The sequence below is a fragment of the Thermobia domestica genome, chromosome 12, assembly GCF_964235325.1.
Source record: "Thermobia domestica chromosome 12, izTheDome1.hap1.1, whole genome shotgun sequence".
NCBI classification, from domain to species: Eukaryota; Metazoa; Arthropoda; class Insecta; order Zygentoma; family Lepismatidae; genus Thermobia; species Thermobia domestica.
This window is the reverse complement of record NC_137465.1, coordinates 122,023,812-122,038,339: the sequence shown is the minus strand read 5'-3', so window position 1 is coordinate 122,038,339 and position 14,528 is coordinate 122,023,812. Positions and strand designations below refer to the sequence as shown.

General features: G+C 35.9%; 1 protein-coding gene across 5 annotated transcripts in view; it reads right to left on the bottom strand.

Annotated features, from left to right (window-relative positions):
* LOC145666615 (uncharacterized) overlaps positions 1–14,528 on the bottom strand; it is a 117,271-nt gene that overhangs the window by 31,836 nt on the left and 70,907 nt on the right. For all 5 annotated transcript variants that reach the window (XM_081734047.1, XM_081734050.1, XM_081734049.1 and 2 more), the window contains one exon: positions 7,171–8,645. In XM_081734047.1, the coding sequence (XP_081590173.1) occupies positions 7,171–8,645 (1,475 nt within the window). The remainder of the gene's footprint in view (positions 1–7,170; positions 8,646–14,528) is intronic.

The window sequence follows — 14,528 nt, the reverse complement described above, 5'->3', positions numbered from 1 at the left end:
CAGATGTGTAGAAAATGGGGTTATTGGTATAATTAATGATTCACTATCGTATTTTCAATATCATTGTTAAAATGTTTCCGCCAGTAATTGCAAAAGGAATGAAAAGAAACGTATACTTTTTGTTCAGTTTCCTTTTAAAAAGTAAAACAGTTTCCCCAGAAAAGAAATGAATGTGTTCCCTGGCTTTGTTTCTGTAAAATGAAGGCACATTAACTTGTTCTGGATTGCCTTGAGAGGAAACAATGGAAAGAGGGGCAAGGGGTACACGCCTCCAAACATGTTGTATTGTAAAGTAGGTCACGTAAAATAAAGCTATTAGTTCATTAGTTTTTTAGATGCAAAGAAAAGAAGAAAGTAACTTCCCCTCCAAAAAAATCTGCCTCTCCATTTGCCTCCCCCCCCCCCAATAAATTAAAGCTGGCGTCGTGACCGGGAGAGAAGCTATACGAACAGGCGTGTTCTGAATCCTGCATATACGACAGATTGACATAATTCCCTGCTTATAAAGTAAATAGATAAACAAATAATTTAGATAGAAATATTTTCGGAAACCGCAGATATATAACTAAAGTAGATACTAGACCAGAATTACATTGTTGACGATTCGTACGTAAACTAATGTTATGTGCATAAGATTGTTCCATTCCTCTCCTTAACAATACTAAATCGGACCTTGACCTCGTAATTTGCAGGATTGGAATCCAAAGAGTGTTTTGAAAGATAAGGTTCCTGCACGAAAGAATACAACAATAATTTCAATTAACTGAAGCAATAAATTGCATCACCTGTACTCAATAGAACCACTACAAAACTTAGTGAATTCCATGCCAAAATGGTATCAAATCAATTGGACATAAACGTATTAGCTTTAAAAGAAAGTAAATTTTGTATACACCTATTTTACTTCAGTTAACAACGTACGTCACATATCATCATCCATTGTACAGTTAAATACCATCCATTGTTACAGATATAAGCCACTTCTGTAGCTTATACCAGATATAAAACGACCTTTAAATTGATGAATATGTTACCATATGTTTATACATATATACAAAAAAAAACTTTTTTTGAAATCTTGTAAACGCATAAAATTGCATGGCGTTGCATTTTTCCAGGACTATATTTATCTATCTATTTGTGAGATACTTAATGATAGCTAAGAACAAAATCACACTCAAAAATTTAAGCAAAGCCACTTAAGGTTTAAGAATGAAAATCTTATCATTACAGCGTAGAAAACAACAATAGAAACAGACGTTCATGTACCATAGTTTATTATTATTATTATTATTATTATTATTATTATTATTATTATTATTATTATTAATTAAAAATTTCGTAAGTTGCTTATTTAGCAGTCGGAGGACTAAGAATATGTTCTTACCTGAGAACATTAACGGTGGGAGGCAGAAAAGGTTCTTTTAGAAATATCTAAACTAAGAACTATGAATTAATTTTAAAAATTTCGTTATTCAACTGGTGATATCGAGAAGATTAAGATCCTTTTAAACTTTAGTGACGATGGCAGGACGCAAATCCATCCAACTACCATGTTAAGTATGGAGGATGCATGATCTGGTAAGAGCAAGGAAGTGGGTCAGGTCGGAGCATCGCAGTCTAACTTGACAATATTGTGCACGGTAGGCAAACTCAGTAAAAAAGTAATTTCTTCCGGAGTTATTATTACTATTATTATTATTATTATATTTTTTATTATAGTGAAATTCTTCACCAACGTCGTTATCGTTGTCTTTATTATTTTCATGATCGTTCCCAGGCTCTCATTTAGGTAAGCATCAATTCCCTTTGCTAGAGTTGTTAAGGTATGGTTTCATGAACATCAGGATGAAGTACACACCATCTATCTTGATCTGCCCAATTTCCAGGCCTCAATATAATTGAACATGTATAGTCAGTTCTGGAGCTCAGTCTTCAGACCACATATCCTCACTGGCAGAACTGAATGCATAAGGAATTATGTCATATTCTCCTAAAAATCATTCTTGATTTAAATCTTCCCATTCCACTACACATTAGAGTTGTTTCGTTGGCTAAATATGGTCCCACGCCGTATTAATAAAGTAAGATGCCTTTTCATCACGTATTTCCATTATCTTGATAACATCTGTATATAGCTACTGCTTTTTTATGGAAGCAAAGGTGCCGGTAAGGTAGTGTTCATATCCTAAAGGAGAATTTTAATGGTCACGTTTCACAAAATAGTATACTTTAGATGCCGGCACCGGCAATTAATATAATCAGGAGCGACTCACGGCTACAGCACACTAAGCACAAAATAGGGGTGTTATCAAAGAAGGGCTCATAAAATGATCCCATAGATTATCACTAGAATTATAAATCTGTTAATCACCCACTTTAGACGATGTCGTTCTTCAAGTATGAATCACGAACCAGGAATGCCAGACAGTTTGAAATAAAATTAGTCATAGTATTTTGTCCACAGTATTATATTATTTAACTTCATACACAGTGCCGCTTGAGCGCAAAAGCGAAATGTACGTTATAGCATATTCATAGGTACATTTATTTGTATTTTACTGTAATTCCCCTTCTTCGAGAATTTATTCTAACTGCTTTAGAGGAATTTCTACCAAATTATCACAGAATGTTGGACATTATTGTTCACTGTATAAGTAGATCTGTTCTTTTGAGAACAATATGGCTACCCAACATACATCTAAATAAAATAGTCGTTTAATTTAAAATTAAATGTGTTTTTAGATAATAACATCTCCTTTCTAACCGTTTATATATATATATATATATATATATATATATATATATATATATAAACTCGGGGCCATGGATAAGCGACTATTTTTCCTGGAAGAGGAAAAACTTTCCCCTACCCCCTGTGGCTTAGCAACCGCAAACTGCACTGGAGGTCGCAAAGGACTCAATGATGCCAGATTTCTAAACTGAATGAACTGGTTCCTCTCTGTTTTGAAGGTTTCCATTCCAGATTGTCATATGGGAACAGCAGAAGTAAAAACTTATTTTTTAGTTCAACCTAGACACAACTTGCATTATGTTAGTATTCGGAAGTTTTCGATATAGTGATATGTTTATTTATTGCCCATAAAAGATCTGTAGGGAAAATGAGCTAACAAAGTATCTCATTTTTTAAAAAAGGATTCTATTTTCTTCAGGATGACATTTTTTAAAGGAAAAAAGTATGGAAAGAGGAAAATTTACGCATTTAAAAGGTAAATATTTATTCTCAATTTTTGCAAGAGCCTAACTTTTGGCGCTACAGTTTACAACTTACTGCAGGTAGTAGGGCGATTCTCCTTTTTTCCTTTTATAGTTTTCCGATATTTGCAAGCCATAATAAAATGAATCATACATTTGTAAATTCAAGCATGATTTCTTTTAAGTTTATATATATATATAAAAAAAAAAAGAAAGAAAGAAAAGAAAGACAGTATGTCTTACGTCTTCATCCACGATTGAGTAACAACACAAAAAGAAGTTCAAAGTTAAAACTTTCTTGTATTGTTTTGAAAATTAAAGAAACGAAGAGAAGGAAGTGAAAATCTTAGCTTGGAATGCTTTCTCAAAAAATTTCATTCTTTATAGAACGCTTCAATTTATTGTTTATGACCATCAATGTTTTTCACAGTTGTCAGTTGATAAGTTTTAGTTTTCTACTTTTCCTTGAGATTTTGTTCCAAGAGATTGTAGTATGCTGGTGGTGTCTACGTATTGGAAATATCTAATTTCTTTTGCCGGTACTAGATGATAAGCAACCTGGTCCTAATGGCCAGAAAAGTCTAAGTAACAAATAAAAGAATCGTGCACTTGGAAGTGAAGCAAAGCAGAGGAAACAAAACATGAAAGTTTCAGGGGGCTAAAGGTGGTCGTAAGGGGCTCAAACACTAGCTACTCCTAGCTAGGGTCTGGTTCGATATGAACATTGGTTAAGAAATCCGGGCGATATGTATCTTTTTTAATTAATGCTAATTATTCAACACTTATCCCCATAAAGCATTTAATTTTCTTATTACTAAGTGCAAAATTGACGTACATTACTTTCAAAAGTCAAGAAAATAAAATTACTTATAAAACGAACAAATTTTCGAAAAAGAGGATAAAGAATTATTTAAGAATCGAGACAAGACGAAACTTCTTCAAACTTAACAAGGCGTCTCTTTTTTAATGAGAAAGTCTATGTGCTGAATTTTACGCCTTCTTAAGGGAATCCTCACATTCGGCATTTTCTAAACAAATAATCGGACATTTGAATATTAATACAAACCCCCTCTTTTCTCCTATAGAAGCGAAGTTTTCGCAATCGCTGAAACGTGTTTTCGGTTAATTTTAATGAAAAATTTATCTCTTAGTTCCATCTTTTTAATTTCAAGAATTTATGATATATTTTATTTTTAGTAAAAAAAAAAAAAAAAGAACTCTCTTTCACTCTCTTATAGGACATATATTTTTAAAATTTTTTTATTAGTCCTTGCCTTTTGACATAGGAATATTTTGTACAAATCCATGTTTCTATCTATAATAAGTAAGGTATTGACGAGTAAGTCACTTTAGATATAATCTTTTTTATTTTTTTAAATATAATAGTGTATATAAGTATATCTTTTCAAAAACTAATAAATAATTCATGTTCACTTTTGGTATTTTCGCCCTATTTGAATTATGTTGTTGGCACTCGATCATTTAACATTTTTCTTAGATCACTTTTTATTACACAATTCATGAGCCAATACGTTTTTACTACGGTTTTCTCAATGGCTTTCTCTAGAAGAAAGAACATATGGTGTCCAGACATCTTCAAGAAAAAATGTGACAACCTTGCCCCTCAGTACGTGCAGAAAACACTTTTGTGGTCACTTGTGGTCATGCTTGCGGAAGGGGCTGTTTCTTACGAAGGGTATGGGTAAGGGTCGCTTATCGGTGGCCGCGACTGTATACCATGTGATCAAAAGTATCCGGACACCCCCAAAAACATACGTTTTTCATATTAGGTGCATCGTGCTGCCACCTACTGCCAGGTACTCATTATCAGCGACCTCAGTAGTCATCGTGAGAAAGCAGAATGGGGTGCTCCGCGAAACTCACGGACTTCGAACGTGGTCAGGTGATTGGGTGTCACTTGTGTCAGAAGTCTGTACGCGAGATTTCCACACTCCTAAACATCCCTAGGTCCATTGTGTCTGATGTGACAGTGCAGTGGAAACGTGAAGGGACACGTACAGCACAAAAGCGTACAGGCCGACCATGTATGTTGACTGACCGAGACCACCGACAGTTAAAGAGGGTCATAAAGTGTAATAGGCAGACATCTATCCAGATCATCACACAGGAATTCCAAACTGCATCAGGATCCACTCCAAGTACTATGACAGTTAGGCGTGAGATGAGAAAACTTCGATTTCATGGTCGAGCGGCTGCTCATAAGCCACACATCACGCAGGTAAATGTAGCGACGCCTCGCTTGGTGTAAGGCGCGTAAACATTGGACGATTGAACAGTGGAAAAACGTTGTGTAGAGTGACGAATCACGGTACACAATGTGGCAATCCGATGGCAGGGTGTGGGTATGGCGAATGTCCGGTGAACGTCATCTGTCAGCATGTGTAGTGCCAACAGTAAAATTCGGAGATGGTCGTGTTTTTCTTGGAGGTGGCTTGCACCCCTTGTTGTTTTGCGTCGTGCTCTCACAGCGCAAGCCTACATTGATGATTTAGGCACCTTCTTGCTTCCCACTGTTGAAGATCAATTCGGGGATGGCGATTGCATCTTTCAACACGATCGAACACCTGTTCATACTGCACGGCCGGTGGCGGAGTGGTTATACGACCATAACATCCCTGTAATGGACTGGCCTGCACAGAGTCCTGACTTGAATCCTATAGAACACCTTTGGGATGTTTTGGAGCGCCGACTTCATGCCAGGCCTCACCGACCTACATCGATACCTCTCTTCATTTCAGCACTCCGTGAAGAATGGGCTGCCATTCCTCAAGAAACTTTCCAGCACCTGATTGAAAGTATTCCTGCGAGAGTAGAAACTGTCATCAAGGCTAAGGGTGGGCCAACACCATATTGAATTCCAGTAGTACCGATGGAGGGCGCCATGAACTTGTAAGTCATTTTCAGCCAAGTGTCCAGATACTTTTGATCACATAGTGTATACAATGTGTTCCTCGAATAACACCAAGGCCCGTCTCCTGAAGAAACATGAAACCTTTTGTAACCTTCAAGGGACATAAAGACAACATTATCCTGATATAGAGAACCCCCCCCCATGAGGTTCGCTCAAGGGGGTTACGGGGGTAACTACAAAATTTTAAATAGCAACCCACACCGTGAGGTACTTCGTTTGAAAGGTAATCACGTGTAGAGACCAATTCTGGAAACCACATGTCGCTAGCGTGTCCCTATCCAACATGGTGGCCATCCGTAAAGTACGGTCGAAGTACGTTCCACGCATAACACTAAGGCCCATCTCCTGAAGAAACCAAGGCAGATGGTTTCTTCTCTTGTGTGATTTTCGTAACTCTATGACAATTGGTGACAGTGATCTGTTAAATGAGTGCATAAAATTTCAACTGTTCCTGACAGATAAAAAGAAAAAAAGACATTTCAGGCCTTGATTTATAACATATTTTTGAAATAGTTGTTTCAATAATGGATTATCACCTATCAATTGCTGAATTACACTTACGATAAAAAATGAAGTAATAATAATAGGTGTCTGTCCCGAATCTATTTGTAGCGTTGCGAATAATTCATCCTATGTCAGTAGCAAGCGCACAGCGAAATTGCTCAAACTCAAAACTGACAAGTATTTGCGAACCAGTGACTTAGGACATGTTAGAAGGTTTAACTACAATTTTTACCCAGTGCAGTTTATTAAATGAAACTGACATGACAGATTTCTAAGGTAAATCCCAAAAAGTTGCATTTACGTAACTGACCTTACCGTACTGTTTAGTGTCTTTAAATATAATTATGATACAAACCATATTTTTTTTTTCCCGAAGAATTGGCCTAAGGACGCTGTATACCCTTGAGTCGACTCTGCATATACTAATTTATTACTTTGTGAAACAACAAACACTAAAAGGACAATTTATAAATAAAGACAAATTTCAGAAATAAAACGAGAGAGAGAGAGAAACTTACCTTTTTAAGTGTGATTGATTAAACGAAGAAGGAAGTACAGCTTCATAGACCCTATTCACAACAAATGTAGGATAGTTCCTAATTGTATTTTCACCTGTGAATGTAAGTACACAACACTTATCAACCTTTACAGAGCCGATTTGAATCTTTTGTTCAATATCGGAAGCATCTACAAAAGTTACAATCGCAGAATAACCTATTAATGAATCTTTCTCACTCAGCACTTGAACACATGTCTTATGATGAAGATAAAACTTCAAACGGATATTGCTCTCCCACTTGTTATAATCTTTTACTGATGGATTTGGTTCTCGATTTCGGCTAATTTCTTCCGTTACTTGCGGTTTTGCATTACCTTCTTTTGTTAGCTTTTCATGAATGTTTACACCGTTACTATGTTTATGTGTGTTTATCTTTGAAGCATAGTTTGGGATATCACTGCTAATACCAGTATTTTCTCTAGTATGATCACTCAATAACGATATTTGACTTTTATTCTGGGGTTCTGAGTGGTTTTGTTTTATAGTATTAATTGGGTTTGTATCTCCGAATATACAATTACAATTGTTTTTACGGTACGTACGGCTAATTATAGAGTGATTTACATCACTACTGACTTCTGTTTGACCCTCTTCACCACTGTTACTGACAACACAATTACTATCTTTACTGTTACAAATTGTACATATATTAGCACGATGTAATACATTACTCACATTTTCACTCTGATCCTGATCTATTTGTCGATCGGTAACAACACATTCTGTTACTTTAGAGTGATACTTCTCCGACACTTCCTTACAAAGGTTCCCTACATTTTCACTTTGTTTACGATATATTTGTTGATCTGAATTAGCATACCCTACTAATTTAGAGGAACCGTCCTTCAACACTTCCTTACTGTGACTTTCTAAAACATTGGTCACATTTTCATTCGTTTCACAATCCATCTGATGATCTGCATTAACACGTTCATCGCGTTTAGAACCATCGTTCTCAGATTCTTCCTTCGGCAAACGGCACTTCAATCGATTATTACAATCATTACACCCACACGGTTTTTCTTTCATAATGGTAATTGGGTCATACACAATTCGCACGTCAGGAACAGAAAAAGCTATATACATAAAACACGACTCCTCAGTTAACTGACTTTTCTGTATTCGAAAAATTTCTGTAATAAATCTATACTTCGTTACAGCTACAATTTTATACAGAAACGGTTCAAGCTCTGGTGGTATACTATAAAGAAGATCCCCCATTACAAGACACGGAAAGGTGTGTGTAGCATCACAGAGTGCTAAATGACCTTGTATAGGATCAATTACTAGAAACCCTAGTACTATTGATGATTCAAATTCTGTTGAATTGGTCACATTATACTGCCACTGAGCCAATTCATTGATACTAAAATTATTCTTGTAGAATTCCTTACATTCTTCCAGAGTAGGGTACTTAATATCCAAAGATTTTACCTGAAATTTGAAACAATCTAATGTTAATTCCAAGTGTCATTGATATCTTAAAGTCTGAAGTCCTAGTTATTCAAAAAAATAAACTTCAGATAGTATTATAAATTAAAACGATTAACACTAATGAAGCGGTGTATTGCAGAAGCTAGTGAAAGATTATTTTTCTATCCTATTACAGATTAACATTGCTTGTCCATTGCCAATTGCACTGCATTATAAAAATCGATTTTTTTTTTTACGAAATTTTCGCAGTATTAAAAAAAATAGAGAACAGAAAGTTAATTCATTCCTATATTATTGATTGATTTCAATACCAAGCAATAAGGATTGTAAGAAACCATCAAAGAATATAACTATTCTATGGGAGTGGGGAGGTTAATTTTACTCTCATATTCCCGATTTATTCTAAACCCAAGAACTTAGGATGACTGGAGACCCTCAGAACAACGTATCCAATGTTCCAGTAAAATTGACCATTTTTACGAGTTGTCAGGGAACATGCTTTATTATTATTATTATTATTATTATTATTATTATTGGAGGGGAGGGTGCAATTTCAGACTTAATCTCATGATATTTACTTTATGCAATGGGAATCATTAGTAAGTCTCAAAGAAAATATCCACCATATTACCTCAACATCAAATATATAGATTTTTTCACAAGAATTATCGTGGGATATATATATATAAAATTAACTTTGAGGAGTGGATTTACTCTTACATTCTTGACAAACTTAAAGGAATTGTGATAACTGGAAAGCCTCAAAAAAAATATATACCATTGCTTCAAACTTCGAATAGTTTTGGTGAAAGTTATCGGACATAACACTGGGCAACAAGGTTTTTGTAACAAGGAATCTGAATAGTGTACTAAGCTAAATCGAGGTGCTAAATTCGAAAATGAAATCTGTTTTTGTCTATAGGATGATCAGCAGTTTTCTTGTGACATTTCTCCATTGAAAACTTTGAAAATCGGTAAAAACGCTGCATATGGTTTATTCTGCCATGACTGAATTTAAATAACTTGCAGATTTATTGATTGAAATAAAGCTAAGAGAAAGTAAGATAAAATCGAGAAAAGGGCAAGGAATTCCGATGCAAGGATCACACTCCAGGAAATGAGTGACGTTTGGCAACATTGCCGATGAGTCATATTCAATAGAATTGCGTTGTGATTCTTGCCACGTGTGTCGCAGCATTGTGAGTTCTGATAACGTGGGAAATGTTTGCATGTTATTCTAGGTTACTGAAATTTGAGTGTTGTGATCATTCAGAAGAAGAAAATGCCTCATACTTGTGTCAATAGTTCAAATTCTTTTGTTATATCTGTGGAGAGGTGACTCTCAAACCGCAAAAATGACAATTGATTCCGCTCGTAAAGTGCTACGAACCTTACTTCGGGTGTAAGGTTGATGACAAACACAAGAAATGGGACCCTCACATATGCTGCTTGACATGTGTTAGACTCCTGACAGGCTGGGCTAAAGGTTCACTACATATGCCGTTCGCTGTTCCCAGGATTTGGCGCGAACCAAAGGACCACACAACAGACTTATTTTTGTCTCACAAAAATAGCTGGAATTACGTTGAAAACAAAGAAGGTGTGAAATACCCGAATTTACCATTTGCTACGAGATCTGTATGCCACAGTGAAGAATTACCGGTACCAGTACCTGCAGAAAATGTGATAGAGAGTGACGATGAATCCGGTAACGAGCATGAAGAAGGTCCACAAGATGGGGGATCCACTCATGCCAACCCAACATTTGAATTGCCCTGTGAACCAAATATCCCACACATTTTGACACAAGGTGATCGCAACGATCTTGTTTGTGATTAAAATTTGTCTAAGCAGCAATCTGAGCTTTTAGCTTCGCGATTGAAAGGATGGACTCTTCTTTCTCCCGATGCAAAAGTGAGTGTTTTTCGTGACCGCCATGCTGTTATTTCTGAATATTTCTCGAAGGAAGGTGACGTGGTTTCTTGTAACAATATCGAATCCGTTATGGAGACTCTTGGCCATGCATACGGTGTAAATGAGTGGCATCTGTTCATAGATTCTAGTAAATTGAGTCTCAAAGCAGTTCTTCTTCGCAACGGGAAAAAATTTTGTTCCGATTGCTCACGCAGTTAACCTTAAGGAGACTTATGAGACTTTTAAACTGCTTCTCACTCTTATTCAATATGACAAATACAAATGGAATATCTGTGGAGATCTAAAGGTAATTGCTATTCTGCTTGGCATACAGCGGGGGTACACAAAGTACTGCTGCCTTCTATGCGAGTGGGACAGCAGGGACAAAAATAATCACTATTGTGGGAGGAAAAAATGGCCTACTCGCAATGAACTGCAGCCTGGACATACAATTGTGGTGAACACTCCTCTTGTTGACCCTAAAAATGTGTATTTACCTCCACTGCACATTAAATTGGGAGTTATCAAAAACTTTGTGAAAGGTATGAAGCAAACATCATGTACATTCATGTATTTGCGACAGGAGTTTCCAAAGATCAGTGATACTAAAATAAAGGAAGGAATATTTGTAGGACCGCAAATTACGGAATTAATGAATAATGAGAATGTTGTTGACTTGTTGAGGATGTTGAAAAAATGGCTGTCTTTTGTGTGTGCACGAACTTTTTAGGTAATCATAAGGAGAGAATTATAGCGATATTGTACATTAACTAGTGAGATCGTATCACCGTATGGGATGTTACATGTCACTTAAACTGCATTTCCTGAATGACCATTTGGACTTCTTCCCGGATACCTTGGTGCCATTAGTGACGAACATGGTGAACGCTTTTACAGGATATTTCTCAAATGGAAAAGCGCTACCAAGGGAAGTGGAGTGCAGCAATGTTGTTTGACTATTGCTGGACCTTTCGACGGGACTTTCCTGAGGCAAAGTTTCTCAGAAATCGGGTAGAAAACATTTTTAGATAAGTTTCTTAATTTTTACAAACTTCTATGCTGCTCATTCCTTGATGCCTCTCTGTACTAATACCGATTTTTAAAAACTTTATGTAAGAAACTACTGTTGCGAGACCATGTCTTTGTGGCAAATACATATAATACGTAAGTTGCCATAGGCATGAACAAAAACCACTTTCGCATGGAAACTGAGGCCGATGGAGAAATTCAGCAATTCGATCTGGATTCAGGGCCAAATTATCTTCCAGAAAGTTTGTTTTATTCTTGTGACAGAAACTTTTTATTTCTATACCAGTGTATTTACTGTCTTATCATACTATTTTAATAAGGATACTTCCAAGTTTGGGGAAACTTTTTCCTTTTTATTCACTTATTCTTGACTGATTTCAACCTACAACCAATAGGAATGATCAAGATGAAGTGAAGAAAATATACACTTGTTTTATCAAAGTCGAATATTTTTTATGTAGCAAACATGTTTTGTATGTGTATGTGAAAATTTGGAATATGGGATGGTTTTCATCTCCTTTTACCTTCTTACTTTTGATGGATTATAACAATAGTGTTATTTCGGAGGGTTGGAGAGAAGCAGATACTAAGTTTCATTACAAGCGATTAAATTTTACGAAAGACAGACACATAAATGTCAGTTGAGTCGTAAGGTAGAAGCTCACTGTGTTCCCTTCAGAAAATATTAATTGTGTTCGGATTTTTGGTGCTTCACCAAATTATAGAATTTGGTGGAGAGGGGGAAGCGGGTTGCTGCAATAATGTTTCCAAGTTAGCACATGACCTTTGGAGTTCCAGACTCGAAATTTATGTAAACCAAATTCCACCAAAAAGAATCTTCTTCTCTAAATTAGGAAATTCTCACCAACGTTTACATTCGTTATCCGCACATATTGTGCCGATGTAGCTCTCAATTATTTCTCGTTCCCCGCCAGTATTAATATTGACTTTTTGTTACCTTACTCCTTACTATATTCAAGTGTATAAGGAGACAAGGGGATATCACTTCCTCCAGATCCAGCTGTCACAAGGTAGGACAATTGGGTAACGCCATAGTATTCTTCTACTATGAAAATTTTGATAACATAAAGGACTGCATTGGAAAATTTGATCCATCATCAGAGACCGAGTCTGCGAATAATGCTCAAAAACTTATTGCTGCACAAGACACTATTAGGAAATGTAGGAAATTCATAGTTACAAAATGCTTGTCGACCGCATAACGAATTTGGAGGCACAATGCATTTTCAAGCAGGAACAACGGAAAATACTTCAGATGCAAAAGGTAATCTATAGGACTCAGCAAAACTCGAACTTGAAAATAGTTTGGCGATAAACTGCAACATCATAGAAGTTGGAAGTCCAACTGTGACGGACCTGGAGTTTGCCATGACAAAGTATGCTAGTTTTTCAGTGTTCCCACTAATTTGGCGAGCACAAATTTCCTGACTTTTATAGATTTTCCAGATCATGATTTACAAATTTCCAAGTCTATGTATAATGTAAAAAAGTAGCTATGTTTTTCCCGACCAGAGGTTCCTCATCTACTATGAATGTATATCTATCTATCTATCTATCTATCTATCTATCTATATATACAGTGTGTGTGTGTGTCTGTACCTATGTGCAGGTAGAGAAGTTGTTTTACAAAATAAACTAATTTATTTTATAAAACATTCCCTGCCAAAAGCTAAAAAGAGAAATGGATTCTGAGAAGTATATATTCGTATGTAAAATTTTCTGGCTTTTCCAGTTGTTTCAGCTTTTTATAAAATTCACTAAATTTTCCTGGACTTTGTATGAGTAAGCTAAATTCCCTGATTTTTCCAGACTTTCTACGTGCTGGGAACCGTATTCAATCCATCAAAAATGGTATTGTTTTCCACCTTTCCATCCACCAATTTCAGTACTTTTTTCTCCACCAAAAATCTTAGCCCTAGTTACAGTAGAGTTACGAAAACTCAGCTTAATGTTGAGCAAAAGCTGGCCGAGTTTGTGAAAATGCAGACTTATCGAGAATGAGGTTAAAAAGAATAAGTACGAGTATTTTTTCAGAAAATACAGTACTGTACTTGTATGTATTGGTTGCTTGAGAATACAACAGAGAATACACTCCCAAATATCCTTAAACAAAGGAAAACTACGTACTTTAGGAAGGCATGGTGCCTTTACTATACATGAAAATTAAAATTAATGAATACACATTATACAGTAATTTATCTGATAAGACAAATCTCAGAAAAATACTTTATGAAGGCATAAAGTTGTCTATAATTAAAATTAACTAGCCGAATTTGCAAAAACTTACTTTTTTTTTTTTTTTTTTAAAGAAATGTGTAATGTCCTGTTGTTTTCCGCACTGCACTCTGCGCGCGGGGTTCTTTCGCCTGGCAGGGTGTGGCCGAGTTATCCGGACTGCCGGGTTATCGAGTGCCAAGTTTTAGTTAGTCTACTGTGTTAGGTGAAAGTAGGAATATTTACTTTATAGTAAGAAAAAACTAAGTTATTTTTTTTATATATTTCCTATTAAGTAAATATTTATAGTACACTCGTAGCTCAGCAATTCTGACGTCATTAATTCAAGATTCGCTGTAATTTGAATTGTCCTCTCTCTCTCTCTCTCTCTCTCTCTCTCTCTCTCTCTCTCTCTCTACTTTCTTCCTTCGATTTATTTAATCATAGAAATCTAAGTACAAACAACAACAAAAATCCATCTATTTTACCTTAGGAAAAAAAAAAGTTCAAAGTTGTTACGAAACACACTAAAATAAACATTAACGATATACCCTTTCACACCAATTAGTATAGGAAAAGCACCAAAAGCTACATAGATCCGTAAACCGACATACCGCTGTTTCTAGACTGGAACATGCTCTACTCTGGAGGAGACATTATCAGTAGTTTCTACGCTCACTATTAGGCGGAGCAAGTACAGTTTAA